Source organism: Microtus pennsylvanicus, chromosome 7, assembly GCF_037038515.1.
Source record: "Microtus pennsylvanicus isolate mMicPen1 chromosome 7, mMicPen1.hap1, whole genome shotgun sequence".
In the NCBI taxonomy this organism is placed as follows: domain Eukaryota; kingdom Metazoa; phylum Chordata; class Mammalia; order Rodentia; family Cricetidae; genus Microtus; species Microtus pennsylvanicus.
This window is the reverse complement of record NC_134585.1, coordinates 106300105-106322312: the sequence shown is the minus strand read 5'-3', so window position 1 is coordinate 106322312 and position 22208 is coordinate 106300105. Positions and strand designations below refer to the sequence as shown.

The following is a 22208-nucleotide window of genomic DNA, read 5'->3' as shown; positions in this document are numbered from 1 at the left end:
CGCTACATGATTCCACTCTCACATCTGATCCGCAAACCCTCGTGGAAGGAGCACAACTTTTAAAAAGAGTAATTATTTTCCACACAACTTAAAAATAGAGTCCCTCTCTAAAACACTTTGATGTCAAAAGCCACATTCTGGCTGCAAGCTAACCAGTGTGGTTTCTAACATTACCCCTTGATTTAGAAAAGGCATTTTATAATAACTGGTTTATATTCCCTGTGATGCTTCAAAGAAACCCAAACATGTTGTGGTCTAAGTGAGTGAAATCACGGGAAAGCTGAAGGCCTTCAGTCTTGAGAGAATTAAAAATAACACCCTGGTTCCACACAGTTTCCCCAAGTTTCCTGTTTCCAGACAGGTTCACCATCAGGACACAAGCCAGATAGAAGTCAAGTTTCAAAAAACCAGCTTTTGTTCACATTGCTCAATATTAAGTACAGAGTTTCTGTAACCAAACAAGCCTTTAAAAATTAAGTCGTATTTTTTCTAAAAATTTATTTCATGGGGGCTGGAGAGATAGCTCAGTGGTTAGGAGCACTGCCTGCTCTTCCAAAGGTCCTGAGTTCAATTCCCGGCAACCACATGGTGGCTCACAACCATCTGTAATGAGATCTGGTGCCCTCTTCTGGCCTGCAGACATGCACGCAGACAGAATATTGTATACAAAATAAATAAATAAATAAATATTTCATGTGTATGGATGTCTTGCTACATGCATGTCTGTACCATGTGTGAATGTCTGGTGTCCCAGGAGGCCAGAAAGGCATGTCTAGTTCCCCTGGAATTAGGGTTACATATGAAGTGAGTCACCTTGTGAGTGCTGGAAACTCAACCCAGGTCCTCCAGTAGAGCAGCCAGCCTTTAAAAGCACAATATGCCTAGACATGGCATTGCATGCCTGTTAGCCTCACTCTGGTGGCTGAGTCTGGAGGATACAGTAACTTCAAGGCTAGCCTGGGCTACATAGTAAAACCTTGTTTAAAACAAAACAAGGAAAACAAAAAAAACTACTGCCAAGAACAAAAGGACATAATATAAAGCATAGCTGATACCTAACATCCAGATTTAAAATATGAACATACTTTCTTTCCCCAGGGCTAGAGAGCCATCCTTGACCTTACTCATGCTACAGAAGCCTCCCTCCCACTGAGCCACACCCTTGCCACAGACCTTTTTCCTTAAGCACATCTGATCCAGTATTAGCACAGCTATCTCCTTATGGTAGTTTTTGAGTTGTGAATCCTTTTCATCCTTTTATTTTCAGTCTTACAACATCTTAGTATTTTACGTATTTCTCTTATTAGTAGATTGGATCTTATTTTCTCTAATTGGATACTCTAAAATGAAGCATTTGTATTTAAAAGAATTATAGCTCCATTTGCATTATCTGGGCTATTTTCATATTTATTATGCTTACTAGTAAATTAATTGATTTTCTGATCTTGAATCTGGTTGAATCCCTGATTGATTTTTCATTATTTAAAGAATATGTTATGGGGCTGGAGAGATGGCTCAGAGGTTAAGAGCACTGACTGCTCTTCCAGAGGTCATGAGTTCAATTCCCAGCAACCACATGATGGCTCATCTGTAATGAGACCTGGTGCCCTCTTCTGGTGTGTGGGCATACATGGAAGCAGAATGTTGTACACATAATGAATAAATAAATTTTAAAAAAAAGAATGTTATTAGTTGCTGTGATCAGAACCATGTAGATGAAACTTTACATATTTAATGAGAGCAGGAAGTCCAAGAGCAGAGCGTGTTGTGATTAACGGCACTGGTTCCTCTGGGTTCCGTAGTTGCTCATGCTCTGTTAAAACCCGTTTGCTTTCAACACTTTCCCGGATTTGTTTTGTTTTGAGGATTTTTGAAACTTTATTCATGAGTGAAGCTGGTCTGTAAGTTACTTTCTGTAAGTTACTTTCTTGTATTGTTTATTTCTAGTTTAGGTATCAAGGTTATATGATTCTCAAGCTGATGAACTTTCCCAGTTTTTCAGTTATCTGGAAAATGCAATGGTTATATACACTTTGAACATTCAGTAGAAACTGTTTACTGAGTTTGGATCGTCCCTCCTCCGTACCCTGGGTATCTGAGCAGGATATTCTCATGGTCTGGGCAGTTATAAGTGGGAGGCAGTTTCCAGATCATCAGGGAAGTCCACCTGCACTCCGGTCAGTGTCCTGTTTAACTTGGATGTGTGACCCCATCAAAAGGTGGCGACGACTGTGAGCTTTCATGTTTCCTAGTGAGAAGACTTTTAATACCTGACCTAATTTTTTTTATGATTTGTTATGTTTCTAGAAATAGGTATTTCTCCTAGGTTTTGAAATAGATTCCTCTAAAATTATACTAAGCCATTCACCTTTTCAATCTGTACATCTATTTTGAGTGCTCCCTCCTTTCTTTTTCAATTTCTCTTTATAAAAATAATCTTGTAGATTTGCTCACCTTTAAGAACCAAATCTAACTTTAAAGAAAATCTTCATTGCATTTTGTCTGAATATAGACATGCATGCACAAAGTTTTAAAAAAATTCTTTTAAATACAAGTTTTGCTGAAGAACCACTACAAGTAACATGCCACAAAAACTGAAGTACAGAGGGGTAGAGAGGACCTGAATTCAGTTCCCACATCTACACGCTGGCTCACAACCACTGTAATTCCAGTGTTAGGGGCCCCAATGCCCTCTTCTGACCTCCTTAGTCTCCAGGCACACATGTGGGCAAACACACATGCAGACAAAACATCCAAACACATAAAATAAAAAATTTCATTGAAACACTATATTTTCACTGTAACTTCTAAGTTAGATTTAATCTTATTTGTAGTAATAAGGGCGGCGGGGCTGCGTCCCCAACTACAAATGGCGCCCGACGTGATGGACTAAACCCACTTAAAAAACCTGAGAAGGCTTAAAAATAAGGGAGAGAGAGTTTTTTTTTATTTTATTTTTTTTTTTTTTGGTTTTTCGAGACAGGGTTTCTCTGTGGTTTTGGAGCCTGTCCTGGAACTAGCTCTTGTAGACCAGGCTGGTCTCGAACTCACAGAGATCCGCCTGCCTCTGCCTCCCAAGTGCTGGGATTAAAGGCGTGCGCCACCACCGCCCGGCAGGGAGAGAGAGTTTAACACAGATTTTTGCTGTTTGTTGGTGGCGTGCTGTAGAGAGATTTCCTGATTCGGCAACAGCAGCAGAAAAAACGCTGTGTCATTTTAAAGCGCAGCTTCTTGGGGCTGTGCTGCCAGCGTGAACTCTGGCTTTAAAGCATTTGTGGCACTCTGCTTGCTAGAGGCAAGCAAGCGCTCTCATCTAAGAGAAGCTTCCTGACTCAGCTTTAGCTGCAAAACCCTGCAGCTCATTAAGAGGTCCTGCCACGAAACACTTAAGTGGTGTTGACGAAAAGCTGAATGCATGCTTTTCGGTTTTCAGCCGCAGCAGGAAAAAAGCTGCGCCGTTTAAAATGCCGGCTTTCTGGGCTGTCCTGCCAGGGCAAACTCTGACTCTTTTACGCAGGCAGTTCGTGCGGTTTGCAAACACAGGCTGCTGAAGCTCGCTTGCTGGCAGGGACCTTGAAATGCCAGAGTTATGGTAGTAAACATGGCTACAGGCAGTACCTCAGCCATGAGGCTGGAAAGCTAAGGAATGGGCTGGATCCAGCCGTCAAAGCCACGGCTTTAGTCCTACTGAGATTGCTTGGTAAATTAAAGACTCATGTGGTCAGAAAAACAGAGAGAGATACAGTAAAGAGAGCGCCAAAGACAAAGAAAATTTTTAAATGATTTACAGCGTGTTAAAAATATATGCAGACTAAAAGTTAAAATTCTTAAAGTAAAAAAAAAAGGAAGAGAGTTGTTGTGTGTGGTAGTACACACCTTTAATCCCAACACTTGAAAGGCAGAGGGAGATTGACCTCTGTGACTTCAAGGTGTGGTAGCACACGCCTTTAATCCCAGTGCCTAGAAGGCAGAGACAAACAGTTCTCTGTGAGTTCAAGGTGTCATAGTGTACACCTTTAATCCCAATGCCTGGGAGGCAGAGACAGGCGGATCTCTGAGAGTTCAAGGACAGCCTGGTCTACAGAGTTACTTCAGGTCAAAGATATAGAGAACCTGTCTCAAAAAGCAAAGAGTTAAAAGTAAAAATAAACAAAATAGAGGTTAAAACAAAGCTGCACAAAGATGGAAAATACACAGAGAATTTTGATACTGTATGCTATTATGCTCTCTTTAAATTATTTAAATGCTGAGGAAGGAGCAACAGATGCTAAAAGATATTTATTTATAAATGCTGCTGAACTAATCCAACATAGATATTTTGATGCCTTGACTTTGAAATTTGGATCTAAGGACATGATGCTTTGGAAAGGAGTTTATTTTGTTTTCACAGAGGATGAGACCCTGTTCATTTCTTCCATTCCGATTTGGTATGATGGACCACGCCCTCCTGAAGGGTTGGTGTGAACATCTTCAGAAAATTGCTTCACTCAACTGCCAACTGAGATGAAACTAGCACACAGGTTATACCATGAAAGACCTAATTAACAACGCCCCCATTCAGCAGGAAGCAGTTTGGAGAGAAAAAACTGTGCCCATGTTCCCAAATATGGTTTATAAATGTTCTTTTACATTTAAAGGGGGATATGATATAGGTATGAATAATTTGCATTAGTATAGATTTTGCTTCATTGATAGAGATTTAAGGTCAGTTTTGTTATATGTATATGCATATTTCTGCTATTGATTAAGATATTGTGATTGTGTAGTTCATTTAAAAATGTAATATATAATTAGAAATATAGATTGTTAATAGATAATCATAATAGTCGTTTGTAGTCATATTAGTTAGATTTTCTAAATATATAGATATATATTTCAGTTAGATAGGCATTCGTCATATCTTTCAAAGACTACATTTATGTCTTTGAATATGGCATTTAATGTTTTAATAACTTAGGACTTTTCCTGACAATGAGACACTCTGCTCCTGGCAGCACCAATCTACTTCAAGAGGAAGATGGGCATCGAAGAGGCTCGTTATGGAGTTTGATAGCCATTTGGGCAAGAAACTGCTCTTGCCTGGACTGTTGCATAAAATGGACACAGAGAACCCACAGAGAGAGGACTACTGAACTTGCCTAAGGTGAGATGATCTTTCGGGGTTCCTGATTCATGAAAAAGTCTGCAAGACATTCTGCAGGACACAACAGATAGTGACTGAACTGACTTTGAATTTTCCTGCTTTATGGAAATGTCTGCTGGATACCATGGACCTGAAGGCTGAAGATGGATGCCCCAACGGTACAGAGGAACTTTGGGTGACTGTCCAGGCAGCGAGATGTCTCTGTCATTTCTCAAGTTTTAAAAATTGCTTTCTTCTTGTTTGCTTAGGTAGTATTGTATCTTTCTGGAGTCTTTGATGGAGTTAAGAATAGTTAGTTATAGTTATAGTTTTCCTTAGTTATGATAAAATTATTGTAACTTTTACTTGATAACTGTTTCATTATATGTAATTTTGCTATGTTAAAGTTAAAGCCTTTTTTTTTGGTTTAAACCGAAAAAGGGGAAATGATGGAGGAAGGTCATTGGTTAAATAAAAAGAAACTGCTTGGCCCTCATTGGTTAGAAGATAGGTGGGAGGAGTAAACAGAACAGAACGCTGGGAGGAAGAGGAAGTGAGCTCAGACTCCACAGCTCTCCTCTCGGGAGCAGACGCCTCAGAGAGATGCCATGCTCCCAGCTCCCAGGCAGACACATGCGATGAAGCGCCAACCCAGGATGGACATAGGCTAGAATCTTCCCGGTAAGCGCACCTAGGGGCGCTACACAGATGATTAGAAATGGGCTAAGTTAATATGTGAGAATTAGCCTAGAAGAGGCTAGATAGAAATGGGCCAAGCAGTGATTAAATGAATACAGTTTGTGTGTTGTTATTTTGGGCATAAGCTAGCCAGGCAGCCGGGGTGCTGGGGACGCAGCCCCGCCGCCCTTATTACTACACTTATTTAAGAATTCCTCAATCTACAAGTTATTTAGAAGTGTGCTTTTAAGTTTTCAAATGGATGTTCTATGTTTCCCTGTGTGTGTGTGTGTGTGTGTGTGTGTGTGTGTGTGTGTGTGTGTGTGTGTAAAACAGTCCATGGGGCTTGGTCCTTGTGCAAGCTATGGGCAAGTGTTCTGTGTCACTAAGCCACACCACAGTCCTCTTTAGTTTTTAGGCCAGCATCACTGAGTTGCCCAGCCTGGCCTTAGATTAGTAGTGGGATTTAGAGGTATGTGTCACTAGGTCCAGACTTCTATGCTACTTTTTCTTGATACTGATTTCCAACTTAATTGCACTGTGCTGAGGACAGACTATCTGTGAGATACAGAGCCTCTGAAATTTTTATTTTCTATATTGGGTTTAATTACAAGGGTTTAGGGTTAAACTTTGATTACAAGCTGTGAAGTGATCAGCATTTATATTTCATGAAGTCCATGTTTTTCATTTCTTAAAAAAGATTTTATTTTCATGCATCTGCATATGTGTCCTGTGTTAAGTATGTACCTATGAGTGCAGAACCCTCAGAGGCCAGAAGAGGGCTCTGGATGTCATGTAGGTGCTGGGAATGGAACAAGATCCTCTGGAAGAGCAGCCAGTGCTTTTAACTGCTGAGCCACCTCTCCAGTCCCAAGAATTTTCCTCCCTTTCTAAAAAGTTCTATTGAAGGCACTGAACTAGGACATGGACTAGAACGAAAAAGGATAAATCTGTTCCAGCGGTAGATAGTGAATAGAGAGGGAGGCAGAGAAAGGGGAGGCTCTGGAGCCGAGCCCTGGGCATTAGGGATGTACCGGATGGGGATGAAGAGCAGAGAGCCCCGCAGGTGGAGTGACCAGCTGCAGGAAATACTGCCAAGGAAGCGTGTGACCTTGAGAAGAGGTGCCAGGCTAGCAGTGCAGGCTGGTGAGTGGGTTCCGATGGCAAGAGGAGGCAGAGGAGACGCTAGAGGCTCCGGAGCTAGGGCTCGTGACAACACGTGACAGTTTTAAAAGATGGGAATTCTTACAACATACCGACTTACAAGTTAAACATTGGGAAACTATCCAGTTGCAATAATTGATTACAAAGCACATTGCAATTTATTACACCACCACTTCAGAATCTTTTATGAAATGTTCTTTGCTATCCTGCAATTATCAGGACAGACTTCCCGCCATTATCTCTGAGTTTAGAGAAGAAAACTCCAGTGACAAAGCTAATTTTTTCACTGGCTTTCAAGTATGAAATGTGTCAGTGTTTTCCAGACCAAGATTTTCAGTTTTTAATTTTGTATGTGGGTGTTCTGACTGCATATATGTCTGTCCACCACTTCTGTGTCTGGTGCTGAAGGCCAGGAGGGGAACAGAACCCTTGGAACTAGAGTTACAGCTATGAGCTGCCATGTCAGTGTTGGGACTTGAACTCAGGACCTCTGGGAAAGTATCCCGTGCTCTTAAGTGCTGAGCCATCTCTCTAGCCCACAACTGTGAATCTAAGCTTAGGAACAAATATATTTTTTAAAAGTACATTTATTTATTGTCGGGGGTGGGGTACACAAATGCCACAGTGCCAGCAGGGAGGTCAGAGGACAACTTTAAGGTTGGTGCTCGCTTTCTACTATGTGGGTTCTAGGGCTTGAACTCAGGTCACAAGGCTTGTTAGCGGATGCTTTACCCATTGAGTCACGTCTGTGGTTCATGAAACCAAGTTAAAAATGTATTTCTGAGTCACATACAGGTAGAAGATCTCCTGTGTTTTCGGGTTTGAAAGAAGAGACAGCCATCCCAAGCTATTTCATCGTAAGTGAAATGGGGGAGAAAAAGGACTTAACTAAGAATCAGATATATTGTAACTATTTGAAACATAAAGGGATAGACAGTGTTTTCATTCTAGTACCTTATTTATAGGTTTCTGAATTAACCTATAGGTTAATCTAACAGCATTTGAGTATTTTTTTAACTAAAGACTTACACCTTCATCATTTCTATGTTCACAATAAGAATTGTAAAATGCCATGTTCTGTGTTTATGGGTTAACTGAACTGTGTAAAACCACAAAAGTTGGAGAAGTTACACTTCCGTCACACGTGGTCTCTGGGTACAGCAGACACGCATCACTAGTGATTTAAAAGAGCCTTTCTTTTCCTAAATGTAAAGTAAATCTTAAGCATAGGAAATGGGGTTTTGTTGTTTTTTGGTTTGGTTTGGTTTTTCGAAACAGAATTTCTCCGTGTAGCTTTGGAGCCTATCCTGGAGCTCACTGTCCAGGTAGACCAGGTTGGCCTTGAACTCACAGAGATCAGAAGTGGGGGTTTTGAAAGCTGTTACTTACCATGTAAGCTGCTATCAAGTTCAATATTTTCAGACATCATGGAATTATTTGTGCTGTAGCTCAGACCAAGAACCATCTGCAGGTCTGAGAGGTTCAGCCGTGCGGTCAGTTCACCGCTTTTGTCCCCAACCTGTTAGAGTGACACAGAGAAATGGTAAGCATCCGTTCACAGTGCACGTGCACGCGTGCGTGTGCTAACAATTCCCATGGTATCTATTACCATTTCCATTTGCACATGAGAGAAATGAAGCTCAGAAATGGTATCTAAGCTCAAAGAGCCATCAGGTCTAACAAGAGCCAGTCCTTGGTTCTAAATATCAACTTTTTCTTTAAAAAACCATGATATTTCTCTACACGGGTAAGAAGATGGAGTGTTCTGGCAACATCCTATTCCCACATGCCCCAGCTCATCCCACTGTCTCCCCAGATGAAGGCAACACAGCCACCTGTCTGCTTGCACAGCTGTAAGGCTGCTCTGGAAAACACCCCACGGCCTCCCTGATCTGTAAGCGACAACAGGGCAGGCCGTGGTCTCCTCTGTCTCATACCTCTCTTGAAATGTCCAAGTGCTTTTCAGCAAAATGCATTGCTTGGTCATGATTTCCTAGAGCTGTGTATGCGTTTCCTAAACTCCAACATGCTCGTCCTTCGCCAATTCTAAAATGTAATTGAAAATTCACATGCAGTTATCTGAAACGAGGTCTTTGTACAGAATAAATACAACCAAGCAGTAATTCAAGGATCAAAGTATGCTTTGGATTTACTTAACCTTTCAGATAGAGCAACGAGGAGTCCAGACAGAGAAACGGGAATACTCGACACCAAACTCCAAGTCAAATATTAAAACATGGCAACAGTCTTTAAACTATGCCGTGGCCAGACCTTTAATTCCAGTACTTGGGAGGCAGAGGCAAAAGGCCGGAATTCAATAACGCATCTGCATTTGCCCTAACTCAGGGACGGGAGTGAATTACCTGTCCTTGAGCTCCTGAGCAATTGCTAAGTGCTTCAGATGATAGTCGATGGCCTTCTCGTAGTCCTGCAGCAAAGTGTACGTGTTCCCAAGACTGTAGCAGGACTGAGCTTCCACGGCTCTGTCTTTAAGCTGCCGAGCCAGCAGCAGTGTCTTCCTAAGAGAAACCAATTCGCATAAAGCTCATTTGAAATTCTGGTTCTAAAAGAATCATAATACTGACATTTCCCATCTCTTGTTGCTTTCTGCTGCCTTTTAAACAAGTCTGAGAGTTCAATTTATCTTCCATTACTTTAGAAAAAGTAAAAACCTGTTTTAAAGTGTAAAAAAAATAGATTTAGACTTTGAGTCCTAATAAGCTCACCAAAATACAGCCGTGCTGAAGCATGAGATCAAATGCCTCTGGAGAGCAGAAGTATGTCAAGAAGACGCTCTCTCCCCTCTGTGCTGGCGGTAACTTACACGTGTTCATGCATTGGCTGTCTTATGCATGTGTGTGTGTGTGTGTGTGTGTGTGTGTGTGTGTGCGCGCGCGCGCATCACGTGGAGGCCAGAGTTGCACCAGGCTGCTGTCTTCCTCATCAGTCTCTGATTTGAGATGGGTCTCACTGACTTGGCCAGGCTAGCTGCCCAGTGAGCCTGGGGATCTTTGTCCTTGCATCTCTACCCCAAGCACTTGAATTACAGGTAACACCATGGTGCCTAACTTTTGAGGTAGGTGCAGGGGCTCGAACTCAAGTCCTCATATTTGTGTAGTGAGTACTTTGCCAGTGAAGCCGTCTCCCTAACCCCAACATCTGTCTTTAATCCTACTGCTATCTTTACCCTCTGTCAACATTTATAATATTTAGGGAAAGTCCTTAAATGCGGGTTTATAGTACTGTGAATCACAGTACTGATTCATAAATACCAAACATTTTATTTAACATGACACAAATTCTACCTAACACATGTGATATACTGTCAGCAAGAAGTTGGTGTAACAGGCTAGAACACGGTCTTGGGACAGCACTGTCTGATTCAGACCCTACCCTTGCTCACTATGTGTTCGAGAACAAGCTACTCAAGCTTCCTATCGGTTTTCTCATATATGTATATAACGGCTGGGAGAAATACCTCACAAGGCTCTGGGAACGTTGAGATGCACCAGGATGTATGCAAACTGTATCAGTGCTTAAGCCTACAGACGCCTGTGGATTCAATAATCTAAATTACCTTTTCCAGAGTTTCTGCCCAAAGCACAATCACTTCACCGCTCATAACTACTTCAAAATTGAAATATGGTAATAAGATAGGTCTTTTCAAAAACACAAATTTGAAGCTATATACTAACAATGATAATCTCCAGAGCTGTCGCCCTGGGAGGCTGCATGCTTACTCTAGTGGCTGGTCCTCACAGGCAGTTTTGAGACTTCAGGAACTGCCGTCAGACCCCACAGTATGGCTGTCTCTGCTCCACCATTACTGTTTGTAAATGATCAGAAATCTTTCTAGGAGCAAATTCAATTACTTAGGTCTGTTTGCCAAGCTGCTGCTTTGTATCCTGAAAAGCATGGGTCACATACTTTTCCACGGGCCTGGAGACAATTCTGAAGGCGCGTTCCAAAAGTATCACTTGCCTGTGTTTTTGGAACAGAGGTTAAATTTCTGAGTTCTAGTCTGCTTGCTGTGGGGAACAAGCCGTTAACAGCAAACTCGTAACTTCTGTAGTCAAAAAGCCATCAACCAATTTGTAACAGAACTTTTAATATTTAACGTAGGTATAACATTTAATAGCAAAGACTTTTCTGTGTTCTCGACTTTAAAATATAAGAAACTTGGCAGTTAAAAATTAACATGTATGTTATACTCCTCACATGACATACTAGGAAGAAAATGTCTTAGCTAGTGAATTCAGTGGTTCTCAACCTGTGGGTCATGGCCCCTTTGGAGGCTAAAGAAAGACAGCACCATTTAATGTTCTAGATGGACCAAAGCAACCTTAGCTTTTTCTTTTCTTTTTCTTTTTGTTTGTTTATTTAGCTTTTTATTTTGTGTGCATTGGTGTGAAGGTGTCAGATTCCCTGGAACTGGATTTTCAGACAGTTGTGAGCTGCCATGTGGGTGCTGGGAATTGAACCTGGGTCCTCGGGAAGAGCAGTTAGTGCTCTTAACCGCTGAGCCATCTCTCCGGCCCCCAACCTTAGCTTTTTCTTTCCTCTGTTTTTGAGACAGGTCTCACTGTGTTCCTCAGACTGGCCTGAAACTCACTTTGTAGACCAGGTTGGCATCAAATTCACAGAAATCCACTGCCTTCACCTTCTGAGTTCTGGGATTAAGGGCATGTGCCAAACACCCAGATTTTTCTTTGTGTAGTAACAAAAGCAGAGAAAATGTATTAAAAGAAAGGTACTCCTAAAGATGGGTTGGATTAGTGACCTGGGAAAGACATACACCAAAAAGCCAGCACTGGGCTGGTGAGACGGCTCAGTGGTTAAGAGCACAGCACTGACTGCTCTTCCAGAGGACCCAGGTTCAATTCCCAGCATCCACATGGCAGCTCACAGCTGTCTGTAATTCCGGTTCCAGGGGACCTGACACCCATGGCAAAACACTAATGTATATTTTTTTTAAAAAAAAAATTAAAAGATTCCTTTTTAAAAAGCCAATATTGTTTTTGTTGTTGATTTGAGACAAACTATCTGAATCCTGTATACAGGAATCTCTGAAGTATCAGCACAAACCAACCCCTGTGTGTCTGGTTCAGTCTGAATGACTGTTTGAAGCCCACTAAGCGGAGAAAACCCTCAACAGTCCAGAAGGTACAGAGCAGACGACCTGAAGCTGGTGAGACCTTGCTACCATCAATTCCAGCCTACCGTGGGCTAGAGGGGCCCTGACTCAGAAGTGCAAGCTGGCAATGCTGCAGGCAGATGAGCAGAGCCTTGGTGGAGTTGATGCTGGGCAGAAGGAAGGGAGAACTGCTGGCTGACGGTGGGGCAGGATGGAAAAATTCAGTGGCCATTGGTGGAGATTAACATCCTTTTGTGTGTGTGTGTGTGAAAACTTTAATAGTCTTCCCACAAGACCTAGTTTTTTTTTTTTTTTTACCAAACTTCCTTTTGGCCTCTGTTACCACTAGTAATTGAGTGAGATAAAACACACACCCTACATGCTAAACAGGTTCATAAAGGACCTTAGAAGTTTCAAACTTTAAACAAAAGGTAATAAAAAACATAAAGGAAGTCATATTCTGCTATTAAGTATCAGGTAAAAGGCCACAGTCAACGGCCAATGCTGGCAATGACAGCACTCAGGAGGCTGAGACAGGAGGGCTACAAATTCAAGGCCCCAGTCGAAACTCCCAGAAAAAAAAAAAAAAAACAAAAACAAAACTTGAGTACAATGTTTCTTGAGCGCAGCGTACCAGGTAAGGTCTTAACATGCCCAGTTCTTGTAACATCCCCAAATCCAGATCCTGATGGCCACACAGATGAGGAGACAGGCCTGGGAGCCTAGGCCCTGCCGACACGCGTCAGTAGCCGGGTCTCACCCCCAAAGCCCACTGTGACTTTACAGGCTACGTAAGGACTCGCTTTACACTGACCCACAAAGATATCTGACTAACCGGTAGTATTCGGAAGCGGTTTCGAATTCCCCCAGGAAGATGTATGCGTTTCCGAGGTTACTGTAGGCTCTCCTTTCGGCAGCTTTATCTCCAAACTCTTTCGCAATAAGGAGCCGCTGTAACATAAAGCCTTCGTCAGAGACACGAGAGAGCTGAAGACCGCCCAATCACGGCCCTCCGCTCCGAGGAGGAAGTGGTCCAGCTCCGTGTTTACCTGCTCGTGAGCTATAACTGCATCCCTGAAGTTGCCAAGGAGGTAGTGTGTGTTGCCGAGATTCCCAAAGGCCCGTCCTTGCGCTGCTCGGTCACCTAGAGCAGTTACTAACGACAGGTTTTCCCTTAGTGATGACAAAAAGCAGTGAGAGCATAAGTTTAGGGGAAAGTTCTTGGTTGACTGCAGACAGGTTTTACTTTTTTCATAGCTGGGGTTTAAACCCAGGCCTAGGGCATGCTCGGCAAGTGCTGGCCACTGAGCTATACCCCAGCCCCAGAGTTAATCTGTTAGTCAGAAAAAAAGCCAGCTTACAGTTATAATGACAGTATCTTAAAGGCACGTTCTGAGCGGGGCAGTATCTTCATTCACTGAAACAGCCAGCTGGAGGTCTTTATTCAGAGCCAGCAAGAGATGATCATGGAGCCCGACAGCTAGGTGACTGTTTGAAATCCTACTGACCAAACACTAAACTTACCCCAAATAAATTAAACTAAGCATTGGTGTTTCTTGCTTTCACCACTAAGGGGCACTGGTCTGCAGTTTAAGTGAAGAGCAGGTTTCTGCAGTACAGTAGCACTTCAGCAGCTACTGTTTCCAGTGCTTAGTTTTCAAGTTAGCCTACTTTTGCCTTTGTATTTTTTTCCGATTAATTATGCATACACGCATCACACTCATACACAGCCACACAGCACAGACACAGAGACATTACATCACACAGACAGATACATTGTTTTGTTTTGTTTAAGACAGGACCTCAATATGTCATCCTGGACTCAGAATGTAGAGCAGGTTACTTCCAAACTGGGAGGTCAGCCGTGTGCTACCACAGCCAGTGAATTAGCTCACAGTTCCTACATCTTTCTTGTTTCTTCTGAGACAGGGTTTCTCTGTAGTCCTGGCTGCCCTGGAACTCGCTCAGTAGGCCAGGCTGGCTTCCAACTCACAGAGATCCGCCTGCCTCTGCTTCAGGAGTACTGGGATTAAAGGTGTGCGCCACCACCACCGGGCTATTTCTGTATCTTTTTTTAAAATTCTTTTTTTAATATTTATTTATTATGTATACAATATTCTGTCTGTGTGTCTGCCTGAAGGCCAGAAGAGGGCACCAGACCTCATTACAAATGGTTGTGAGCCACCATGTGGTTGCTGGGAATTGAACTCAGGACCTTTGGAAGAGCAGGCAATGCTCTTAACCGCTGATCCATCTCTCCAGCCCCTATTTCTGCATCTTTGACAAACTGAGAACCACCCACAGGGTAAAGAGCACGGGAGGCCCAGGCCCACAGCCCCACCGCGTGCGCATACTCACTCGTAGAGATCCACAGCTGCCTGCAAGGCATTCCTCACTTCTTCTGGAAACTCTCCGACATCCTGGGGCCCGGGGCAACCAAAACTCTTCCCTTTGGCATGATATACATTTCCAAGGTTGTAGAGTGCCCGAGCTTCTCCCACCTGGGTGGAGATGTCAACAAAGCTTACATTCTAAAGACGGAGGCCAGGGGTTTCTACTGCTAATCCCATGTATTTACTTAATGTGTTGTTATCGTGAGTGCATGATGTGTGTGGTGGTTCCCCTCCACCCTCCTGCAGGTCCCCGGGACTGAAGTCAAAGTGCCCTTACCCACTGAGCCATCTTGCCACTCCCCATTTGTTTATAATATCCTCAATGCTGTTGTCAAGGAAACCAAGCACCCAATGCCCATTCACAGAGAATCAAACACATCATTCCACTCGCAAAGAAGGACCTTTTGCTATTTGCTTTTTCTATTAAAAAAAAAACTCTGTTTTTCTTTTGTCTATGAATATTTGAATTTACAGATAAACTTCGAGGAAATAGCCTTCATCTGGCCTACCATCTTTATTACCTTGTCGTTGAGTTCTCTGGAGATATCCAGGTGTCGCTGGCAGCACACTATGGCTTCATCAAAATTCCCAAGCACTTTTAAGGTGTTTCCAAGGTTGCCACTGGCTTTAGCCTCCCCCAGTTGATCTCCAATAGTCCTAGGACAGAAATTTGAAAAGTGAATGATGTTAAAACCATTTTTAAGCCGGGCGGTGGTGGCGCACGCCTTTAATCCCAGCACTCGGGAGGCAGAGGCAGGCGGATCTCTGTGAGTTCGAGACCAGCCTGGTCTACAAGAGCTAGTTCCAGGACAGGCTCCAAAACCACAGAGAAACCCTGTCTCGAAAAACCACACACACACACACAAAAAAAAACATTTTTAAAAATTAAGATACAGTCGGGCAATGGTGGTGCAGGCTTTTAATCCCAGCACCGGGGAAGCAGAGGCAGGCGGATCTCTGAGTTTAAGTCCAGCCTGGTGTACAGAGGGAGCTCCATCCAGGACAGCCAGGGCTGCTACACAGAGAAACCCTGTCTTAAACAAACAAACAAAAACTTAAGACACAAAGAAGTCAAAGAACAGTTTCTCTAAGGACAAATGGCACAGCTAAGATGAAATTCATGAACCTTGAAAGCTATTTTAAATAATAAAAAGCACTTCTCTAGTTCATCTTCTTCCATTCAATTAAGCTTAGAGCTGTTTCATTTCTGCTCAATTCAACAGTTTTGCCTAAACATTTGTTTTCAAATACAAGCCGTGAAATACACTGTTGGTTTTTGAGGGAATGGGAGTTTGGCTTTGGTTTTTTTAAGTAAGTCAAAGGCCGACGTTACCTGGCGAGCGTTAAGTCGTGGTGGTGGTACTCCAGGGCTTTGGCATAGTCGTGTAAGTAGAAGTAAGCGTTGCCCAGCTGGCTGTAAATAGCACTGAGGGTTTTGAGGTCCTCAGTTCCAACTTGAACTGCAGCTTCAAAAAAGGACACGCCAGCGCGGCAGTCCCCCGATTTACACAGGCGCTCTCCTTCCAAGGCCAGTTCAAGGCAAGACGCTTCCATTCTGCAAATTATATAGGACAGACACTTGGAGCATCACAACCACATCCGTGATCTTAACTCCCAGTAATATAAACAAGGGCTTTGTGGCTGCTCTTCATCAGACGGGCGCTTAGTTGAATTACATACACATTACTAACATTACAAAACAGTAAATGCTTAATTGAAACAACAGCTAATTTGCCTGCTCATATTTCTCTGGGCCTCAGAGGTCTGTTAGATGGGGTAGCTAAATATCGTATATGGAGTTAATTATAAGTGGCCTGCCCAGAGTAACAACCCACTTTACTAGGGAGGCTATCCTAAGTAGTGTTTCCATCTACCCATCCATCGTTCCATCTGCCTTTCTCAGTCTCATATCACACACTCACACACACACACTCTCTCTCTCTCTCTCTCTCTCTCTCTCTCTCTCTCTCTCTCTCTCTCTCTCTCTCCTTTTTCATTTCTTACCAGCACACAAGCAATTATCATCTAAAAGAATAAAAGAACAAATTATCTTGATTCACCAGAGAACTAAAGATCAACATGTTTTCCTGGAAAGCAATTAATTTAGATGGAAATGGAGGGTTTAACTGGTACAGCAGAGGGGTGGAGGGAGGGCTGAGCTGGTACAGCAGGGGGGTGGAGGGATGGTTGAGCTGGTATAGCACCTGCCTTGCCAGCATAATGACCTGATTTCATTTCCCAGACCCATGTAAAAATGCCAGGTCTGGCACATGCTTGTCATCCCACACTGGAGAGGCAAGGGTCCACAGGTGCGCTGGCCAGCCAGTCTAGCCTAGGTGGTGACCTTTAGAGCAGAGAAAAACTGTCAGAGGAGATGTATGGTCTTCCTGAGAAGGATAGGCCAGGCTGCCCTTACAGCCATACATTAAAATGTGTTTGTAAAAGTAGACTATACCCTGCTGGAACTAGAAAAGTATGGACTAAGATCAACTACGAACCAACAGCAAAGCTTCAAAGCAGACTCCTGAATTACAACAGGCAGGTTTATCCAGCATCTCTAACAGGTAATCCTCAATTCTGCACTCAGGTAGCTTTCTCTTTAACAATTTGAAATACTTAGCCAATGTCTATTGCTTGTTCTATGATGGTAACTTTGCCTTCCATGTATGAACTTACAAAAGCAATCCAAGTCAATATAACCAAGGCTAACATGTTTCAACAGTAGACGGAACCAACGAGACCAGGAAGGAAGAACTAAGTACACAGAAAGATGAAATCAGTCTAATCAGAAACGTAACCAGCTACACTGTTCTACAGTTTACTTATGTTCTCACAATTTCACACAGATAGGCAAGGCACTTTACACCCCTTACCCTCTCTTACACTCTCCCTGTACTGCCAAACCTTTCTTCTTCCCAACAAGGAGCCCTCTTAGCTTCCTGGGTAAGTGTAACACTTACAATGGATGGATGTGTGTAGGGTGCCCGCCTGGATGAGCATGAGTCATTCACTTCAAGTGGGCAACTTACCAGTGGCTACAACACTGGGAATATGACTCCCTGTCTCCTAGCAACCATTAACTGTCTACAGCTCTTCAGAAGGTGAGGTCTTATGAGCCCCTCCCCCACCCACGATGGAATGTTGACGGGCCCCAGTCTTGTACAGGTATTTGGTCAGCTACTATTTATCCATTTTTTTCCCCTAATTTTTTCTTTCTTGAATCAGCCTCACTATGTAGCCATGCTGGCCTTGAACTGGAGATCCTCCTGCCTCAGGCTCCAGAGTGCTGGGATCACAGGCAGGCACCCCACAGCAGCTAGTTACATTTCTTTATCCACAGGGTTGAAATTAACAAAACTCTTCTTGTCTTTCACAAGCGAAAACTTCCCTTTCCATGAAAGCTGCTAGATGAGGCATCTGAACCAGTTTGTCTTTGTCTGAATACCGGAACCAGTGGCCACCTAAGAACTACCAGCAGGAAACATTAGGAAAAGAGAAAAAAGTGTGTGTATGTGTGTGTATGTATGTATGTATACATATATATGTATATAAAATCTTCCTACTAAAATTTTAACCTAAACATTCTTGTGTAGGAAATATCTAACACGCATTTTCCCTTCTAGGAACAGAACTTCAGAGTATAGTTCCACAAGACGTCTACACAAGGAGATTCATAGCAATAAATACTGCTCTGACAAGCATGGCTGGAGAGATGGCTCAGTGGATAGAGCACTGCTGCTCTTCTAGAGGACTTGGGTTTGATTTCCAGTATCTACTTGGTGGCTCACAACCATCTGTAATTCCAGTCCTAGGGGATCCAATACCTTCTTCTGGCCTTCTCGGGTACTAGGCCCATGTGGTACACAGACATATCAACAGACAGAACACTCATACTCAAAATAATAAAAAAATATATGCAGCCATACATGGCACATAATTCCACAGAGGGAGAGAGAGTAGGGAAATGGTCAGACAGCGGTGCTCTCAATTCAGGATGACTGGGTTACACAGGACATCAGGGACAAGCAGAATTATTCATAAAAAAGGCATTTACAAACAGGATCTATGTGTTTGCCTGCATCCATATAAAGCAAGCATACATATAAAGTAAGTATCACCAGTACACATACATGGCCTTCTGGATTTCTAAGTTTATTCATACAACATGACATCATCAATCCAAATGATACAATACATAACAAAATTTGTGTGTATGGGTGTGTTCTGTCTGCTCTATATGACGACAAAACAATATCATAAGAGTTACACATTTGTGTGCGCATGGATGTGAAGCTTTGCTTGCCTGTGTGTACAGTTGGCAAGGTCAGAGACCGAAGGCAAGGGTCTTCTTCGTCGCTCTCCACTGTACCTTTGAGACAGTCTGCCTGTGAACCCTGAGCTCACCAATTTGGCTGTACTGTCTGGCTGGAGGCTACAAGCGTGCTGCCACACCTGGCTGCTACACTGCACGGGTGCTGAGATCTGGATTCAGGCCCTCATGCCAATAACCCACCTTACCTACGGAGACATCCCCCAGTCCAAGTTACATACTTTTGGAAAGACATTTTTATGTAGTTATCACCAGAAACCATAATAGTCAACTGGAACTGACCTACCTCACTGTCCTCTGAGATCGTGAGAATGTTCATAGGAAAAATTAAGTTACTATAGTAACTAATGTCTGAGCTAAAATTCAAAACTATCTAGGGGACTGTCAATGCAGACATACTATGACTCTACTATATATTATGAAGAAACAAGTTAATATCGCAACAAAATCCCTAAACTCCAATCAAATATTTGGAATTGTAAAATATAGCAAGTTAAGCTTATGCATTTTTAGAAGATCATTAAATGACAGAGAAATTTTCCTATCCTCTCTGTCACCGTGAGAGAAGAGAATTACTTCATCTGTTTACCAGCTGGGGTGAAGACAAAGCACATACTCAGCTGCAGGAACCAGGCCAGGGCAATTCCTCTCTGACAGGGCTTCTTCAGTCGCTCCTGGCAGCCTGTCTAGATGCACAATCAAAGAACTGCTTTGAATAAATGTAAGCAGAGCAAACCAGACGGTTTATGTCGACTGTCAATTGACAGGATCGCCTTGAGAAAAGCTTCTCAGTGTGTCTGTGAAGGGTGTCTACATGCACTGGGGCGCACTCTCCCTGAAGGGGAACAGCACCTTGTGTCTGTCTGCGAAGGGTTTCTACATAAACTGGGGTGCACTCTCCCTGAAGGGGAACAGCACCTTGTGTTGTCTGTGAAGGGTTTCTACATGAACTGGGGTGCACTCTCCCTGACCGGGAACAGCACCTTGTGTTGTCTGTGAAGGGTTTCTACATGAACTGGGGTGCACTCTCCCTGACCGGGAACAGCACCTTTCACAGGCAGTGATCCTGGACTTGAATAAAACTGAAAGTGAGGGCTGGAGAGATGGCTCAGTGGTTAAGAGCTATGGCTGCTCTTCCAGAGGTCCCAAGTTCAATTCCCAGCAACCACATGGTGGCTCACAAACATCTGTAGAGAGATCTGGCACCCTCTTCTGGCGTGCAGGCATATATGCAGGCAGAATGTTGTATACATAATAAATAAATAATCTTAAAAAAAATAACTGAAAGTGATCTGAATACCAGAGTCCCTGCTTTCTACCTCCTGAGTATGGACAGAAAGTGACCACTGTCTCCGCGGCCATGCCATCCTTGCCCTGAGGGACTGTACCATCAACCTGTAAGCAAAAATAAACCCTCGCTTCCTCAAGTCTAGGTCAGGCATTTTATAATCAGGAAGTAACTAACACAAATATGTCAGGTATAATTCCTCTTCTGCACAAGTCTGGTATTTCAATGCCAAACTTTTCTCACTTCTACAATAGATTCTGACATTTAGCATCTTCATTACCATCTTAATTTTAATTTCTTGCATTCAAATTATATCAGTCAAAGCAAAACAGGATTAAAATCTTGAAGCTGCATTTAAAAACGCCCAATAATACTGATTATGTCCAAATCTGATTCCTCCAAAGGTTTCTCAGGATAGATGATGATGGGAGCTGGGACTTACGACCTCAAACCAGGAGCACCGTCCACCACCTCCTTTCATAAAGCCTAGTCTTGCTCTCGTACTCTCCTCGGGCATGGACCTTTCCACCAGCAGTCCTGGCTCCTATACGCTGTCTGTATCTTACTTATCAATAGGTCGAGTTGTTCTACTTTATTTGTGGAAGAAAAAGCACTGCAAACGTACTAGGTTCACAGTTTAATTAGACAATTTTTTTAGGTTTATTCGTTTTATGGTGTGTTTTGCCTGCATGTATGTTTGAGCATCACATGTGTGCTGGATGCCAGAGGAGGTCAGAAGAGGGCTTCAGCTCCCTTAGGATTGAAGTTATGAAGAGCTGTGAACCACCACAAGGGTGCTGGGAATGGAAGCCATGTCCTCTGCAAGAGCAACAAGTGCTCTTAAACAATGAACCACCTCTTCAGTCCCCAGCTTTAAATTTTATATAGTAAGTTTCAAATTTACATCTCCCAAAATAACAGAAGGGGAAATAGATGCTCAGATAGGTTATCTGATTGGCTTAATGATCACATGGCGGAAAAGCTAAGGATATAAATTGTTTGTTTGTTTTCTAATCTAGTGTTCCTTGTTACCCCAAACTATCTTAGGAAAATAATAGTATTATTATTGCTATTTTTTTGAGACATATATATATGTCTCATATATATATATATACATATACATATATATATATATATGTTTCATATATCCCAGATTTGATTTGACTCTGCTTAAGAAAGAACGACCTTGAGCTTCTTATTTCCTGTCTCCATACTGAGTGTTGAGATTACAGCTGGGTGAGTTGCCACACCTGGTTTATACTCTGCTGGGGTTCATTCAGGTTAGGCACACAAAAGAGTATTCCACCAACCGAGCTACCTCCTCGGCGTCAGGAAGGAATATTAGCAATTACATTCTCTAGCAAAACTGAATTCAATACCAAATTCTATTTCGCTGTTTGTGTCTGTCATGTGTATGCTGCTCTGTGTATGCGCAGGGACCTGAGGAAAAGCTCCGTGCTGCTCCTCGGGAGCCTTGAGAAGGGCTCTAACTGGCCTGAGCCTGCTGAGTAGGCTGAACTAGCTGCCAGTGACTTCCAGAAATCCGAGTTTCTGCCTCCACAGCAATGTGCCACTGAGCCTGGATTTTGTTTGAGTTTTTGCTGTTTTTTGTTTGTTTCTGCATATGAGTTCTAGGGATTAAACTCAGGACCACTGAAGGTAGGGCAAGCATTTTACCAACTGCGGGACCCTCCCCACCACAGCCAGTCCCTAAATTGTATCTTTTAAAATATTTTCATTTTATTTATAGGTGTGTTTGGTGTATGTATGATATGCATGTTTGTGGGTTCAGAGGTCAATGGAGGCATGGTGTGTTCTGAGATATCACTCTCAGGCTTATCCCCATGAGACAGGGTCTTTCAAGTAATGGCCAGTAAGTGTCTCTACCTCACCCCAGCAACAGGGTTGGTTACACACGTGGCCACCCCTGGCCTTCATGTGAGTGCTGGATCTGAACTCAGGTCCTCATACCTAGGCAGCAAACACTCTTACCCACTGAGACACCTCCCCAGTCCTATTTTACTTTCTTTTTAAGAAATATTTGTTTTTATTTGTATTCATGTATGTCTCCCGCACTCCCAACCCCCTGCCACATGTGT

General features: G+C 42.9%; 1 protein-coding gene across 2 annotated transcripts in view; it reads right to left on the bottom strand.

The window, feature by feature from the left end:
• Gpsm2 (G protein signaling modulator 2) overlaps positions 1–22208 on the bottom strand; it is a 48472-nt gene that overhangs the window by 9267 nt on the left and 16997 nt on the right. For both annotated transcript variants that reach the window (XM_075981582.1, XM_075981581.1), the window contains 8 exons: positions 15825–16046; positions 15013–15148; positions 14457–14599; positions 13148–13271; positions 12934–13049; positions 9328–9483; positions 8902–9010; positions 8354–8483 (listed from right to left, as the gene is read on the bottom strand). In XM_075981582.1, the coding sequence (XP_075837697.1) occupies positions 8354–8483; positions 8902–9010; positions 9328–9483; positions 12934–13049; positions 13148–13271; positions 14457–14599; positions 15013–15148; positions 15825–16045 (1135 nt within the window). In that variant the 5' untranslated portion in view covers position 16046. The remainder of the gene's footprint in view (positions 1–8353; positions 8484–8901; positions 9011–9327; positions 9484–12933; positions 13050–13147; positions 13272–14456; positions 14600–15012; positions 15149–15824; positions 16047–22208) is intronic.